This window comes from Paramormyrops kingsleyae, chromosome 6 (assembly GCF_048594095.1).
Source record: "Paramormyrops kingsleyae isolate MSU_618 chromosome 6, PKINGS_0.4, whole genome shotgun sequence".
Lineage (NCBI taxonomy): Eukaryota > Metazoa > Chordata > Actinopteri > Osteoglossiformes > Mormyridae > Paramormyrops > Paramormyrops kingsleyae.
This window is the reverse complement of record NC_132802.1, coordinates 14,827,037-14,844,701: the sequence shown is the minus strand read 5'-3', so window position 1 is coordinate 14,844,701 and position 17,665 is coordinate 14,827,037. Positions and strand designations below refer to the sequence as shown.

At 48.9% G+C, this 17,665-nt stretch overlaps 1 protein-coding gene across 8 annotated transcripts in view; it reads left to right on the top strand.

Annotated features, from left to right (window-relative positions):
* auts2a (activator of transcription and developmental regulator AUTS2 a) overlaps positions 1-17,665 on the top strand; it is a 241,864-nt gene that overhangs the window by 49,819 nt on the left and 174,380 nt on the right. For all 8 annotated transcript variants that reach the window (XM_072713729.1, XM_072713730.1, XM_023833010.2 and 5 more), the window contains one exon: positions 566-802. In XM_072713729.1, coding sequence (XP_072569830.1) covers positions 566-802 — 237 coding nt within the window. The remainder of the gene's footprint in view (positions 1-565; positions 803-17,665) is intronic.

Below are 17,665 nucleotides of genomic sequence, written 5' to 3'. Positions count from 1 at the left end.
CGTTCACCAGCTTTTCTTTTCTCCATCTCTCAGTCTCCTCTGTGCTGAGCTGTAGAAGGCCATGTAAGTATGCGATGTGCTCGGTTGAAACACTCCACTCTGTGCCAAATGACCCATGATCATGGCTCATTCGACCACTTGAGTCGGGACCCACTCTGGGCGTGTTTGGATCTTTAGAGAATTTTGGAGTGGGGGGCTCCCATTTCTCCCCGTGTTAGCCCCTCCCTGGTCCGCTGCATGACTGTGAGTGACGGTAGCAGCTTGTGGGACTAGCGGTCGGCAGGCAGCTTCTCAGCCCTGGTGTCGGGGCTGATTTGTCGGGGCACTGTTCTCCCTGGTTTTTCCTGGCCAGGCCGCTTTTCTCGATTTCAGTTTCCGTAACTTCGCCCTTTTGCCATTACGATCCGTCTCCTTCCACCTTTGTAAGCAGCCTTTTCACTGCCTGTTTAAAGCTCCTGTGATTTTTCTGTGTCCCCGAATCAGTCGGCCGTACAGTTACAGGACAGCGCCCCTGGTTCCCACTGACGGATGCTGAATTGCTGTCTGTGTGCTCTGCTCTCCACAGAAGGACATGACCATCAAGCCCCAGGATCGCGTCGAGAGCCGGCCTGGACCGCTGCACAAGAAGAGGCTGGGCCGGGTGCGGAATGGGCTGAGCTTGGGCCCACGCAAGGCCCGCCTGGCCGGCCACAACCACCGGCACCAGCGGCAGAACCACCAGCGCCGCTCGGACCAGGAGAACAACCCCCAGCTGGCGCGCCTGCTGAGTCAGAAGAAGAGGATGTTGAAGAAACAGAGGGCGGTAAGTGTGTGTGTAACTGCACTGTGCATGTGTGCGTGTCAACATGCACAGTGTGCTGCATGAGTGAGGTGGGTGGTGTTCGGGGGGGGGGGGCGGTGATGTACAGCCCCCACTGGATCAAGACACAGAGCGTTTGCTGTCATTCTGCTGTATCCATCCTGTGGTTTCGTGTGAGATGCTGCGTTAGTCTTACAGGGTGAAATCGTTTCTATTTTTTTACTGACAGAATTTTCTAGTACAGCCTACATACCGGAACCTCATTAGGGATACAGTCTTTATCCCTCTTAAACTTATTTGTTTTCAAAGTCATTTAGGATGCTTGTAATGACATGAATTTTTCTCTGGAGTCGCGCTTAAGTGTTGTATACTAGGTATTCTAGTTCTTAGCATAAGAGCATTGTTAATAAATCAAGAAAATATGGTGACCTTTTACTGTTGGTTGGCAGCTTAATTTTTAGGGGACCTTTTATTTTCCAAAGATGCCTTGGGAAACATAATATGTTCACAGCACTGCACAGTGCCGCTGTATGACAGGACTGGGTATTCACTGCCTGTTCTGCTTTTTAAAATCCCAAATTTATTTAAATTAGGGCCTGTCCTTCACTGATGGACTGCCTGCAATCTGTTACATGTTGTTGATTTTTATTAAGTGGGACGGGAAATTGTCCATGCGACAGTTAAACTTTAACCGAGAGAGTGACTGTGTCCGTTACTACGGTGAGTGTTTCCGTGGAAGGGAAGACCATGGGATTGTTTAAGGTGGTGATGTGTGCCAGTCTGCTTCCTTCTCTGCCAGCCCCAAGTCCCAAACAGACGTTGGGCCACGTTCTACAACTTCCATATGCTTTCCACGAACTCCCATAAAAACATCCAAATAACAAACAAGTAAACACAACTGATTTTGGAGAATGCAGGGCGGCGCCCCCTACCTGTTGGCATCAGGATGTTGGTCCAGGGGGGCTGTCAGGGCAGGTAAAGATCAGAGAGGAGAGAGGACACCCATTATGTAATGAGATGCCATCGATAGCCAGATGCATCGGCCGGCCATCTGCCCCCCTCAAAGCAGACACCCTGGGCCCTTTGATTAATTGTGTCATTACGTATGATGAATGCGGTGACACATCTCCTCTGCTAATAAGATTAGCTGCCTGGGCATCCACTTTAGCTGCGGCTGCGGGTCCGGTGAGGTGTGCGCAGGGACGGTCTGCGTTACCGCCCCTAATGAGTATTAATGGCACATTGACACGCCAACAACACCCTCCACCGGCAAGTCCCTCACCCCCACGGGCTCCGCATGGAGAGCAAAGGTCATCATTTGTCCCTGTTGCCGTGGGCGCGGCCCGGTAATGGCGCACCCTGCTCTCCCTGCAGCTTATCTGTCGTAGGGGTTAGGGTTAGGTTTAGGGTTAGGTTTAGGTTTAGGGTTAGGGTTAGGGTTTCTCCACACGGATGATGGGCTGCCTTTCCCGGGGAGCTGCTGTCCGGCAGCCTTGCCCGCGTGTCCTTCACAGGGTCAGAGGGGATATATCTGCAGGGCATTAAAAAGTCTTAAAATGTCTTAACTTCGAGTTGATCCAATTAATCCTTGAAAAGCCGTATTAAGTTGTAAATTTAAGTTAACTAGATATTATTTTTTTTGAGGTCATACATTCATAGTGGGTCCCCCCTTATCCGCAATATCAGAAATAATTAATAAACTTTAAATTGCACACAATTCTGAGTATCGTGAGGAAATCTCACACCATCCCGCCCGGGACGTGAATCATCCAACCGATTAGTCACTTAGTAGCCGTCCCAGTTATCACTTTGGCTGTAGCGGTGTGGCAATGCGAGTGATCATTTGCTTGTTTTTAAATAACTATATTTTAAAAAACAGCATTTATGAAGAAGGTAAGTGCAGTTCAAAAATATTTTTGGAGCAAGACTACATTCACATAATTTTATTATTATTTATTAGTGTATTGTTAGGAATGTTTCATTGTTGTTAATCTCTTATTGTCTCATTGTCCATAATTTATATTGGAATATATATATATATATATATATAGAAAGAGAGAGAGATGCTTCGGTACTAAATAGGGTTTGTGGCATCCTGGACTATTGTATTTTAGTCATGTTGAAAAATAAAATTCATTTAAGTCTTAAATGAGATGGGCTTTTAAGGAGGGTCAGTTGTTAATCACTGACTTTTGATATACAAAGGCAGAGATGCACACCAATCATTTCTGTGTTTCGAGCCCTTTCACTGTGTGTGCAGAATCTTGTTCATATTTACAAAAAGAGACAATCTTTGTAATGAGATAATGGTTCAGCATTTTGAGTTCATAGCACCTCTTGCACACCCCTTGGTTTTCCAGATTATTTTATAGGCAAATATTTAATTTAATATTTGAATGTTCACATGTGTGCTTCTCATTCAAGCTGTTGCTGGCTTACAGGCACTTGTCAGTGAATGGACACAGTGCAGTTATTAATATAGATGTATGGAAATATCAGAAAATCAAGTGCCATGCATTATCCCCCTTCACACATTGCCTAAACCACACTTTGCTGGACATGTGTATTAAGAACATAAGAAATTTACAAACGAGAGGAGGCCATTCGGCCCATAGAGCTCGTTTGGGGGGAACTTAACTAATAGCTCAGAGTTGTTAAAATCTTATCTAGCTCTGATTTAAAAGAACCCAGGGTTTTAGCTTCCGCTACACTAGCAGGAAGACTATTCCATACTCTAACTACACGCTGTGTAAAGAAGTGCTTCCTCAAATTTGTTTTAAAATGTTCTCCCGCTAATTTCCACTTATGGCCACGAGTTCTAGTATTTAAACTAATATTGAAATAGCCATTTGGCTGAACAGCATCCAGACCCGTTAGAATCTTATAGACCTGGATCATGTCACCCCTTAGTCTCTTTTGCTTGAGGCTGAACAGATTCAGCTCAGCTAACCTCTCCTCATAAGACATTCCTCTAAGACCAGGAATCATTCTTGTAGCCCTCCGTTGCACCTTTTCTAAGGCAGCAATGTCCTCCTTAAGGTATGGTGACCAAACCTGCACACAAAATTCTAGGTGGGGTCTTACCAAGGAATTATATAAATGTAACATCACCTCTATTGACTTAAACACCACACATCTAGAGATATAACCCAACATTCTATTGGCCTTTTTTTTTATTGCTTCCCCACACTGGCGAGAGTGGGACATGGAAGCATCAACACACACACGGAGATCTTTCTCGTAATCAGCTACCTTTATTTCAGTGGAACCCATAAAATATCTGTACTTTATATTTCTGCTCCCTGCATGGAGTACCTTACATTTATCTACGTTAAATTTCATCTGCCAAGTATCAGCCCAGTCGCTAATTAAATCCAGATCCTGTTGTAGCCTTTCTGCTGCTAGATCAGTATCTGCTACACCACCCACCTTGGTGTCGTCTGCAAATTTAACCAGTTTACTGTATGTATTGGTGTCAATATAATTAATGTAAATTAGGAACAATAGTGGTTCTAAAATTGAACCCTGCTTTACCCCACTATGAACGCAGGCCCACTGTGACATTGTGCCTCTAATAACTACTCGCTGCTTCCTGTCAGTTAACCAGTTTTCGATCCACGCTGCCACAGTTCCTAAAATCCCTGCAGCTTTGAGCTTTAGCAAGAACCGTTTACTTTTATAATTATTAATCCATTTATTCTACCCTTTGCACATTGAATAGTTAAATTCTATCTGAGCATGGATAGCGTTCTAAAATATGTCAACATCTTTGTTATCTTCTTGCCACATACCCTGTGTCTGTGTGTGCATGCATGTGGATTATGTTTATATTTCATTGTGGGGACCAAAGGTTTCCCACAATGTAATAAAAACCTGTTGTTTTGTTATTTTGTCCCCACAAAGCTCTGTGAATGCAATAAAAAATCTAAAAATGCCATAAGTCTTATATTTTGTTTGGTTACTTGTGGTTAAGGTTAGGGCTGGGTAGTGGTTAGGGTCGTCATGTTGAGATTAGGATTTTCCCCATAGAAATGAATGTAGAGTCCCTACAAAGACATAATTACAACCCTGTGTGTGTGTCTGTGTGTGTGTGTGTGTGTGTATGAGATGGATAGAAGAGTATTGAATGGGTTTTGAAGGGTGCACGTTAATCTCACTTCATAACATACCTTTACTTTCCATAACATTTGATACAGTTCAATAAGTGGTGCTCAAAATAGCACGGGCTGTAGCACCTATCAGAACACATGGTAGCTAGGCATCTCGTCTAAGGCATTGTCTTTGAAACAGCCATCCATGGGAAAGTACAATTTCAAATACTCAAGAATCTATCAAATCTGCTACTTCATATGCACGTCATGTTGGATAATGGGGCATTGAACGTCTTAATCTAAGTCCGTTGTTCCTCTATTTTGAGTGAAGTCTCTTGGTAGGAGGATTTCTCATAACTGAGGCACCCATGCCTTGATTGTTGCATGTAAAGTTTGATTTATTATTCACACATGAATTGTTAGATTATTTTTAATACAAACTTCAATGAACAGTGGATATAGTCACTGTAGTGTAAATGTATGGATATTGATTCTGGTAAATCACAATTCTGCTTACAATTTGGTCTTAAATTTGGCTTGAAGTGACATGAAAATGGTCTTTAAAACTCACATCAGGACTGACCACCCCCCCAAAATCACACCCAGCCACTCTTTTCCATGACACTCTACCTTTATTTCTTTCTCACCTTTCCTGTATCAAGCTGTCTTTCCACACTCCTCACCTCCTCCGGTCACATATATGCCGACGTAGGGCCTCCCGCCGGGACACGTCAGACAGCAGCGTGGGGAGCTGCCGGCTCATGACAGGACGTGAGCTGGGCTTTCCCCGCTGCCCCCCCTCCCCCACCCAGAGCGTGAGCGTGAAGACGCCAGATGGCGACAACCGCCAGTCTCAAGGTAGCCTGGCACGTGTGTGTATGTGTGTAGAGGGTGGGGGGTGTGGGCACACGGCAGATGGGTCTCGTCGTCTCTCGCCACGCGTGCCCGGCAAGCTGCGGCAGCCACTGGTGACAAGTGACACCCAAAGTGATATTTACAGTTTTGCTTGGTGGGTTCTGTGGCACCTTCGTGCCACCCTCAGAGGGCGCTATACGGTGATGGCGGTGGCAAGAGCAACAAAACAACTAAAAGTTACAGGTGGCGGGGAGACAAGATGATGTGAACATTGCTGCTCTCAAGGAGCAAGCTTGCAGTTATGTGTTTGGTCAGCGTCGGCCATCATGCCTACTATGTCTGTGGGGGTTGAAGGAGGTTCGCAGGGAAATGAAAGCGGCTTTTACTCCATGGATATCAACTGTTTGCAGTGCGTTGTGGGGAAAGCAGTGGAGGGAGCACTGGTTCCACCCCATCACACCGTGAACAGCGTTGTCTCTCTTTCCCGGCCACATTGATTTAATGCAGAATGTGAAATGACATTTTTGGGAGGGGTGTGGTGGGGGGGGGGGGGGTGTGACGTCGATGGAAACCAAGAGCAGAGTGACGGCCGCTAAACAGCGGCACATCTCACTGCGGTCATAATTCAGCGGGCGCTCTCCTTCCGTGTCTTTTATCCACATGCCACGGGACATTTTACGCTTGCTGGCATTCGATCCTGCAGAAGGAATGTAACATTTTATGCTCAAAAAATAGTGAGGGCTTCTGAGAGAAATCACCGATCCCTTTAATGTTTTAACCACATGGTGTGACCTCAAGCTTTGGGTTCCTCCTCTCCTTTCCCAGAAGCTCGCCCCAGTTTAGATGGTTCACACTGAAACATGCCCAACAGATGTGTTAACTGGCATGTATGAATTTTACCCATTCTGTTTAGCAGCAGCTTTTATCCAAAGTCACGTACATCTTTTGAGAAAGCAGGGTCAGACAGTCCCTGGAGCAACTGGAGGTTAAAAGTCTTGGTCAGGGGCACAATTGTGACATCACTCTGCTGACTATGGGATTTGAACCAACGACCTTCCGATCACAGGCACAGCGTTCTAACCTGCTGAGCCACACACTGCTATTTCAGTGACGCACGTTTGGTGTCCCAGTACGTCTTACCGCAGGGCTTTTTTACTGATCGGTCACTGCCCTGCTCACTGTTACTCTTAATTGGCCCCGCAAAGGACGCCGGGTGCGGTGACTTTGTGGCCCCTCAGAGCGCAGAGCCAGACAGCATGGCGGCCAGCAGGCCCTTAATCCCCACACGCCTGCCTGTGACTCACTTCTCTGGGACTCTGCTGGAGATGCGCCTCCCCTTCGGGTTTCAGGTGACCTCCAGAAATGGTAGGTAGGGGGTGTTTACCGCTAGAGCCTCACTGAAAGAGTTGCCGGGAGCCTCCCAGGTGCGATTAGACCCCCTCTATCCCTTACAGAGAGCCAGGGTCTGTGGTGATTTATCGGGTAGGAAGTGCACTGAGGTAATGAGTTTGCACAGTGGGTAGAGTGTTGATTTAGGAACGGACCGGAAAGTCACAGGTTTTATTTCTGAAATAACTCCACTGTTAGTCCTTCGAGCAGGACGGAGGTACTAACTGTCCCTAAGAGAACATCTGCCTGGATAAATCTGTGCAGCACTTCGCTGGTATTTAAAATAATATTTGGTGAAAAAATAAGCTGGACTTGCATCATTATGCTTCTGTGTCCCTGTCTGCGTATCACCGGGTGGGTTTCTGGGCATTAGGTGGCCCGGGCTCTCGGCGGCTGGCTTGACGCCATCGTGGGCCCTCAGTATCAGGCCTGAATCGCCATCGCCAGGTGGGTTTCTCGGCATTAGGTGGCCCGGGTTCTCGCCAGCTGGCTTGATGCCATCAAGGCTCTTGGTAGCAGCCCCATATTTGCATGAAATTGAGGCTGTTGAGCGAACGCTGATGTCTGTTTGCCTACAGCGTTTATCATTTTTATTGCCGCCGTTGTTGTTGCTGTCGAGTGTGTCTCTCTGGCGCTTAATGGCGATTCTCTGAAAGTGCTGCAGCTCCAACTTGTTGTGTAGACCCTCGGGTTCATGGAGGTGTTTAATCTGGGTGCAAGAAAGAACGTTATGTGGCGTGCCCAAAGAGCCCCCTGGCAGGGGAATGACAGTGGGCCCGTCTCTCCCCGTGACGCCCCCCTCCCCCCCGCACTCGCGCAGCACCGTTCCCTGCATGTGGGCGTGAGCAGCATCAGTCTGCCATTTGCGCTGATTGATGCCTCCTTTTACGATTGCAGGAGTTAAGACTGACATGTTAGTGTTTTGACAGGCCGCGATTCGTGGGTCTGCTCTCCGACTCTTTAAGCTGACAGCTGACGTTCGCTCTAATGCCCCTCAGCCGGCGTATGGCTATTTCCATTTGTAAGCCGCTTGTTTTCTGGTGAAGTTTGAGTGCTGTCTGCGTGACGCAGGCATGTCCCGTGCTGGTCTCCCGCTCGGGGGGGCCTGCCGCTTACCAAACACTGGGGGGGGGGGGGGTGTTGCCTGCTCAGGCAATGTTTACGAGTCAACTTCAGTTGGCTGATTCTGCACTTGAGGTTATAAAGGGTTACGAAGGGTGGGGCTGCTTCAGAGGGTCACATGATAATGGTTTATATCAGATGGTTTCAGAGGAGTAAACATGATCTCAGTGGCTTATATCAAGGACAAATATTTTCAGAGTCATTTGTTTGACAGTAATAATCCTGCCGAATGACCCATTTTCCATTTATGGCCAGCAAGCGCTAACATCTCGGAGCGTGTGGAATTCTCCTCGGCTCTGTTCCTCCGCAGCCCCGGGACCCCTTGGGGCCCCTTGGGGCCCCTCGCGACGGGCCCCGTCTTCCGTCTCTTCGCCAGCGGCCCTTTTAATTCTTCCCTGTTTTCTGTGAGAAATGTTTCCTTTTCAAGTGTCAAAGTGCGATAAAACAAGACACAAAATGTTACTGTGAGTCATTTTCGGCTTTTTCACAATAAAAGGGTCTTTTCCTGTCATGAGCTGGTTTAGCCATGAGGAGCGGCTCCTAAGCCAGGTGGCTGGGTGCTGCGGTAGCGCCAGTGGTGGGGGGAGCCGTCAGGTAGCTTATGCACGGCTTCCCTCGGTGGGTCATCCCATCCGGTAAATTAGCAAACATCAAACTCTAACTGTGTTAACCCACTGCTGCATCCCCATCCCCCCCCCCATCTCTGTCTCACTCACCTGGTGAAGCTGCCCCCCCGCTTGGTTCTCGTGGCACCTGACTGGAAGCGATCATATCTTCTGGCTCTCTCCCCCCATCAGCCCTCTCTGTCGTCGAAAGGAGGAAAAAAGTGAAGAGGAAAAAGTTGAACCCCTTCACCACCACCCCCTCCCCACACCCCACGGCCCTGCCTGAGCAATAATGGTGATTAAAGTGCTGAGAAGCTGCTGGTTGGCATTGTGACGCTGCAGGAGCCCTGGCACCAGCTGTCAGGTGACCTATCATTAACGTGGTGGGAGCACAAGGGCAGAGTGGATGGCCAGGATCGATTTATTTCCACCACACACAGATTTTTGGGGGGGTCCGGCTCTGTTCCCTAGAACGAAAGGTGAACAAACAAACACACAGTGGTTGAAATGAAAAGAAAGTATGTCCCCTTCATTTGGGATCTAAATACGTCCTGCGTCAGTGCGTGCATTCAGTGTGTGTCTGTGTCTATGTCTGTGTGTGGATTAGGTTTATATTACATTATCCCCCACAGTGTAATAAAAACCTGTTATTTTTCAGGTCCCCACAATGATCTGTGAATGCAGTCAAAAATCTAAAAATGCCAAAAGTCTCATATTTTGTTTGGATACTTATGGTTAAGGTTAGGGCTGGGTAGGGGTTATGGTTGTCATGTTTGGATTAGAGTTTCCCCCATAGAAATTAATGGAGAGTCCTCCCAAAGATATAATTACAAACCTGTGTGTGTGTGTGTGTGTGTGTGTGTGTGTGTGTGTGTGTGTGTGTGGGGTCTTCCTGTCTGCCTGCCCTCCTCCACGTTAAACGTATCTTTACAGCCTCACCTTCCCGATAACGGGCTGAACTTCACCGTTTCTGGCCTAATGGATGGTTCTGTTCATTTGACCCTGCTGGTCTTGTGTGGAGCTGCCTGCTGCAGAAGGGATGTTTCTGCCGAGATGTAGTGAAATCAGCACGTCTGGCTGCAGCCCGAAGCCATAATCTGTGTGGATGCCGCGATTTACAGAAGCTTGCTCTCTGAAAGCTCCCCTCCCTATAGGAAAGCATGTAACGACGCTCTGTGCATTCCTCCTGATGCAGGCCAGCTGTGTGGTGATCCCCTCCCCACCCCCGTCTTGACCCCTGCTGATTAGCTGAGGTCTGGGTGCAGTCTCTCTGAGGCTCAAGTTCCAAAAATAAAAGCCGTCTGCCAATCATCTTGCCGTGAGGGACGTGTGCTGACAGCGTCGTCCTCCGTGAAGGAGTGTCAGCATTGTGCGGGTGTATGGCAGTAGGGGCCCCTGTGGGAGGCACCCAAGGGCCAAGCAAAGGCGTTAAATATTCATATTTATTCAGGGCTACTTTCCAAGGTCAGTTCAAGTTTGATCAGTTAAGACGTACCTGTTAAACACACTGGCACTAAGGAGAGTAGCTTTGTCCGCAAGGAGACAGGATCCTGGACAGACTGACAGGGTGATGCACCTGCTGGTGGTTTGGTGATGCTTCTTACTATAAACGTCCTGTTCAGAAGTGGAGGTTCAGAGTTACAGATACTGTGTCACTCTAGTTCATAAGCTGCCTTTGCGGTGCATGTGTTTTGCAGCTACGATATTGTGCCGGCTTTGTTCCCTAATAGAGGGCTTGTTAAGAACCTGTCCAGCAAATTTCTGGTGCCAAGAACACAGGACAGAAGTGAGGGGGCTGGGATCTACAGCTAAAGACCCGCCCACTAGGGGGTGCTGGTGTACCTCATGGCTATTCCCCTAAAAAACCTCCAGCGTGGTATTATTTCCACTTTCCTCATTGCCTCCATTTTTGCCGAAACCCAGCCGACGCATCAGCGTCCCACTTCACCCTGGCGTCTCCATCGCTGTACGTGTCAGAAAAGGGCCTCATTGTTGCCACCACCTCGAGGCAGCTGGCTCGCCTTTCTGATGATCTCACAGTGGTGTGAAGGGGCTCCCGTGGCACCATGCTGACGTCAGACTGGGGCAGCATCGCCGGGGCGACTAACACAACCACTGATAAGGATTCCCTCCCTCTGCCCGGCAAACGCGCCGCTTCCCCGCTAATTGCTTGTAATTGAATCCTTTGTTGCCCTATCAGTCAGCAGCATATTGTCTCACTACAAACTATTATTAAATTTCCGAATCCTCCTAGAGCTCGGCTCAAGGGGAGTATATTACTTGTTGTTATTGTTGGGGGAGTTACGCCTGATTGCTGTTTATTTACGCGTGCATTTCTGTCACCGACAGGGTTTATCGACTTCTAAAGGAGGAGAAGTAATTTGATTTGTGGGTGTATGAGCTCGCCGTCGGCCCCTTGTTGGCAGATTGTGTCTGATCTTTTTAGGCGCTGTCAGGTAGGGCATGCCCCAAATCCCGCCGCCACATGGAGTGATGTGGCGCAAGCGCGGAAATCGCACAGTGATTCAGGCGACGGAACCCAGCCCACGTCTCGGCAAACAAACAAACTGCCCCCTTAGTGTCCAGAGGTCTCCCCGAGGAGCTTCATCAAAGTGATGAAGCTGTGACCACCAGCAAATTTCCTGTCCTCGAACGGATCGCTCTGTAGCCAGGATTGCATTCTCCGCCGTCTGGCTCTGCCGACTGGATGCCACTTGGTAAATCGGAACGTCATGTGAGCTCCGCTGTCAGGCATTATCCAAAACCACTTCTCTGAAGATGAAGCTGCTAAATACAGTGAATCCATTGTTTGTTTTTTTGCCAGGGAATTTACATAAACTTATAACAATGGCCTTTTAAAATCCAGATGTCTGTCTGAATGTTGTAAACATTAGCTTTTTTTGAGATGGTTCTGGTTTTCCAGATGCAGTCTGTGAGTGTACACCAGAGTAAGGGGCCGCTTTTAAAAAGGTCAGTGTGTGCAGCTCGCTTGCTGTGAAGAGCCGTTTTCGCTTCTTTTTGTTGACCTTTCCTCAAGCTCAGTTTCACTTTGTGCTTATTTTTGCATTTGGCATTTGGACAATCTGCCTTTTCGTATTTTAAGGCCAAATGACAGGTTAGAAATGGGTTAGAAATAATGGAACATTTATCCCGCTTTGAGTGCGCTCCTCGGAGCTTGGATTTTCTTCGTTTGTTATATCTCATGCCGTGCGGGCTGTCTGCCTCACGCTGAAAGCGGTTTTACCTGTGCTCTGTTGTGCTGATGCTTTGTGCTTTTATCCGCATACGCTCAGCTGCTTACCTGCCTCAGACTTTGGCCCACGTGACAGCTGAGCTGTCGAATGCAACCACCATTTTCCTCTGCTTCCCTGTCCTGCTCACCACTGTCTTCCCAAAAAGCACTGGTATTCCCAAAAGGCCCCTTCATTGATTATGAGCATACAGCACTTATGTAAATATTATTTTGCATGTCATTTTTCTTTATACATATATATAACAGCACTTTACTTCCTTTCATCCATAATTACTTATCCCTCGTGAGCTTGTCTCTCAGGATAAGGATGTCAGTCCATAATGGGGCCTGCACTCACACAGTTCTGTGCACTCTCGCGCGCAATCCCGTGCACTCTCGCGCGCAATCCCGTGCGCACTCGCGCGCAATCCCGTGCAATCCCGTGCAATCCCGTGCAATCCCGTGCAATCCCGTGCACTCTCGCGCGCAATCCCGTGCACTCTCGCGCACTCTCGCGCGCAATCCCGTGCACTCTCGCGCGCAATCCCGTGCACTCTCGCGCGCAATCCCGTGCACTCTCGCGCGCAATCCCGTGCACTCTCGCGCGCTATCCCATGCACTATGAGCAATTCAGAGTTGCATACAGGGCCTTAAAGGGAATTGAGCACTATCCACTGAGCCACTGTACCACCCTAAACTACTTAGCGCTGCTGAAAAACCTGTTAGAGTCTGTTGTGATGCCAGGTCTGCTTTCCTCTGTACAGGTCATGCAACTAATCATGTGACACTCTTGCATGCTCTTTAAGTCTGTGGCCGAATACCGAATCAGGAGGAACCCAAAATATGGAAATGGGAGGAACTGTAAATACAGGAACAGGAGGAACCAAAAATATGGTAATGGGAAGAACCCTCAAGGAACCATAAAAAATGGAAGTGGAAGGAACTCTGAATATGAAAGCGGGAGGAACCTTGAATATGGAAACAGGCGGAACTGCAAATGTGGCAACAATATTAACTGTAAATGCAGAAACAGGAGGAGCCATAAATACAAGAAGGGAAGGAACCATAAATACAGAAATGGGAGGAAGTGTAAATGCATATATCGGAGGAACCGTAAATACTGGAACAGGAGGAAATCAAAATAAGGAATGTGTGTAACCTTAAATACAGAAGCAGGACTATGCAAGGGTCTGTAAGGTGTTGTTTGGGGGTGAATCCATCATGTTGACATATTCAGGGGTGCCGCCTACCTGCTTTTTGTGTAATCTGCTTAGCCAACTATTGTCCTCTTACCATGGCCTCAGATGTCGAGCAGACGAGGACGTTCTTTTCAACCACGCGCACCACCGCGGCAGTCCAATGCAGCCTCTGAGACGTATGAAGGTGCAGCATCGATCGGCATGACCTTGCATTTGGGCCAGGATGGTCGGACGACTGAAGCTTTACTCCACTGTGTTGTTCTGTGCCTTGCTCAAAGTAAACACAGGCTTCGGCACGTTGGCTGCCATTGCGTTTTCTGACCTCCCTCTTCTTTCAGGAAGAAGCTGTACAGATGCAGTAATACAAAAATGTGTCGACCTCTCTGGGGTCCGTGAGCTTAAGGATATTACCCAGCATGCTGATCTCTGACTGTGGCTGACACCCATCTAGAAATTCCCAGGATACCCTTGGATAGAAGATGAGTTCTGGACCTCCTGTTGTGTGGAAGCGAGGACCGTGGACTTTGTTGGTGCCACTGTGTCCCAACATGTTTGGGTCTGCTGGTAGAGGTTGACCATTTAGGCCTGTCCTATTGCCCTCTTCTTTAACAGCGTTCCATACAGACCCCACGGGGCTTGCAACCGGGGTTTGCAGCGATGAGGTTCCTGTGAAGTTTGAGGCAGCAGTCGCGGTTTGCTCAATTGCTGTGGTGATCGCCTTCCCACTAACTGGTTATTGATCTGTCCGTATCTGAGTGTGCAGCAGTGTGACGGACTCTCATGCTGAAGCTGCCTGTGATGCAGCCCGTCATCACCCGGGGTTCATAATGGCGTCTCCCACAAATCAGGCATGCCCCCTTACAACCAGAAATGGTGGCTTCCATTAGCAAAAGAACAGGCTGCTGGAAAAAAACGATTAAGTAGCATTCTTGGGGAATAAAGTAGCATATTTCGTTTTGCTGAATGAACGTCAGTCCTTACTTTAGTAATGAATTCTTTGTTCATTTTTTTATTATTATTTAGTGGTGTTTTGGCTCCCTCTGCTGGCCAGCCTGGAGATTACATGAACAGAGATTACTTTCTGGGATTTGCTGCAGAGTCCTTTCTTGCAAATGTTGCCTAGGTATCAGAAACCTTTTTAGCATGGGCTGCATGTCATGGAAGGTGCTAGAAGACAGCCGGGTTCAGGATGACTTTGGCCTTGTCCAGCTTAGTGTAGGTGCTGAAAGGGTGTGAGAACAGTAACGTGATGTAGCATTTATTTTTATTTTTTTTTGGCCATAGAAAATTAATGGGAAGGAATGAGCAGGTCTACCTTAAGGACCAGGAGTTTGCTGGCATGGCTCTGTGATTTTGTGGCCATGTGATGGACCCCATGGAAAAGTGAGCAGGTGTGTGGCCGCGGGGTGTATTGGGTGATGCATACTTGAGTGCGAGTCTCTTTAATCACGCAGCTGTGCGGGTCACCACAGGCGGTGTGTCACACATTAGTGTGCCTGTGCCGTACCGCTACCCGGCTACTTTTTAATTTTTTATATTTTTATATTTATATAATTTATATATATACTTTCCGCAAGGAAATGACTTTGACATTGAAACAATTGTACACACATGACTCAATGGTCCTCGGTATGCAGTGCAAAGGCAGGCAGTAAAGCCCCAGGTAGGTATGAGATCTACACCCTTACATACACCGTTTCCCTACCTGCTGCAATGCAGCATACAGCTTATCCACAGACCACATGTACCTCAAAAAGCAGATGAGTGTCATGGAGGTTCCTGTATGTCCAAGTAACAGGCCCTGTGCAGGTAGAAACCAGGAACTCCTGTGTTTCTCTTCTGGGTCATGGTTCACAAGTCGTGGGTGGTTTCTGCTTTCTGCCCGCACCCCCCCTCGCCAAGGAGCACCCCCTCCACCCACATCGTCTAGTTGTTCGGGGGTGAAGAGATGTTCTGGACCGGGCAGATATGAAGCAGCAGTGTGCAAAACACAGCGCCCCCCGTTGGGGACCTCAGGCACAGGCTGTTCCATGTTACGCGTGTAAGTTCATGGCTCCCAATCAATATCACTGGGCGCTCCTAAAGAAGCGGGAGTCTAACGTCAGCAAATCCATTGCAGCGGCAGTTGCTAGGGAACCGTGCAATGGCGTGTCGGCCTCACACTTCCACTCTGCTATCGGACCTCTAACTAGGAACCCTGTGCTTGGAACAATGGGGATGCAATGGCATTTGAGCTCTCTGTGAGCTTAAGATGGCATGCAGCCATAAGGCCACATTTCAGTAAGCGTCGCGCAGGCCGGCTGGCCGGGCTCTCCGGTGATGTCAGCACACCGACCCTCGGATTTTGTTTTTGTTGGGTAGGACCTCTGACATCTTAGATGAAAGAAAATACGACCGGCGTGCTGTTTATGTAGCTGGAATTAGCCTGCCGAGATGACAGGCCTGCTTCTGCATTTAATCATAGCGTTCAAGTTTGTCTTTCAGATGTAAGCAATACGCTGAGCCCGCTCCCTGTACCCTGTGCCAGCGCTGCTTGCTTATGGTCACCGGTAAGATGGGCCTGGTCGTTTGGGGCCCGCTTTCCTTCGCAGTCCTTCAATCGTGGAGTGAAAACTCGCCATAAATAACATCATCTCGGGACGGAAAATAATTGCTTTCATTGCTGACCCCCCGCCTTTTCCGCTTGTCTTGGAGGCTCGCAGCTGGGCCCGGCAATCGGATACCTCGGTACCGTGCCCAAGCTCGGTCGGGAATCTGCTCGGGGCGTTCTTGGCGTCTGTTTTTCGCATCCGCGCTCATTTGGGCCATGCTGTTCCCCGGGCAGCCATTAGAACTTTCTTACAGTCCAGAAAAGCGGCTCTTGGCTCCGGCACATGGTTTTCCCAGCAGGCCGCTTACCCCCCCCCTTCTTTTCTGCCTGTCTGTCATCAGGCTCTCTCCGGTGGGGTGACGGAAGGCACGCTTTATGATAGGCGCATGAGTTATTGACACATCATTCTCCGCCTGGCCTCTGCTCACCTCTCCTCTGTTTTTCCTGGTCGTCAGTGTGATGGCGCGAGATCTGCCATTGTGCGCGTCTGAACGCAGACGCTGTTTGAACATATGAACCTTTGCCGTGTCCCCGTCAGTATTGAGTCTGCAGCCTGGACTCTGTACTGACCACCCAGCGTTTGCTGATTTGTGGCCCCTTGGGGATTACGACAAGTCCACTCCTGTTCCTAGCAGCGGTGTTGAGTACCTGCATTTAAATGGGGCCCCTAAGGTTATGGGGCCCTCTAGTGGCCACAAACAGTCACTACACCTGGAGGGCGTGAAGTGACTTTTTGAATGGGGCCCCAAAGACAACAAACCCACCCCTGTTTGTTCCTTGATATTCTGCTGTGGCCACCCACCAGCCTATACCCCCATCCCTAACCCAGACCAAAAGTTGGGGTCATTTTTGACTCATTTCACTTGACTTCCCAGTGCCAGGCCTGTGTATCGCCCATCTCGGTTTAGCCAAAGGGCCCTTCTGGGTGGCTATGGGCTGCCACCGGCCTCTACAAAGGTCTCTTGGCATCTACTAGGGCCCCTTGGCCTCTCCTTCTCCACGTCCCCCTTAATACAAGCCAGTAGCTGTATCCCGAATTGAGTAATCTGACCCATTTTCTTCCCAGTGGCAGGTCCATGTTGGAAACTCATTTTCTCAGCAGAAACGCTCTTGGAGGCTGCGATTGCGATGCCATTAGAGGAAACGCATGAGTGCGGCTCACAGTGCTGCTCTCCCGTGACGCTTAATATGGGCACCCTTCACATTCGCTTTCACCATCGGCTCTATGTGATTTACCAGGAGCCCCCCATCCATTTTTAGATTGTTTTAAGACTCAGGAAGAGCAGTTCCTTTGTGTGATCGAGGACCTTTCCGAAGTCACTTTCTGGATCCTTCCACCGTGGCTGTGCCGCACAGTACCTCTCCCTCTGTCCCACACTCCCTCGCTTCCCTCTTTCTTTAGCTTCATCTGTTCCTGCGGCATAATTTTTTATTCTCCGCCCCCCCCCCGCAAAGCAGGCGGTGGACACGCGAGGTCCCAGATCATGGTGTGCCGGGGGGGAGTACATCTCCGGTTCCACTCCGCTTCCTGCTCCCCCCCCATCTGTCAGCAATTACGGCCTCGTTTATCTGTCTTCCTGTCCACGTTTCATCCCAGTCCCACTAGAGACGCAGCAGCTGTGCCGTCGCGGGCCCCAGGGCCTATGGATGGGCCCCCGTGCGTGCGAGCGAGCGAAGGCACGAAAGCTCAACTCAGGGAATCAGAGCTGGAGGGTGGGGCTTGGCATCCGACCCCCTGTCTCCCGCTGCCAGTGCCTGAAAGTTATTGTAAAGTGGAATCCCC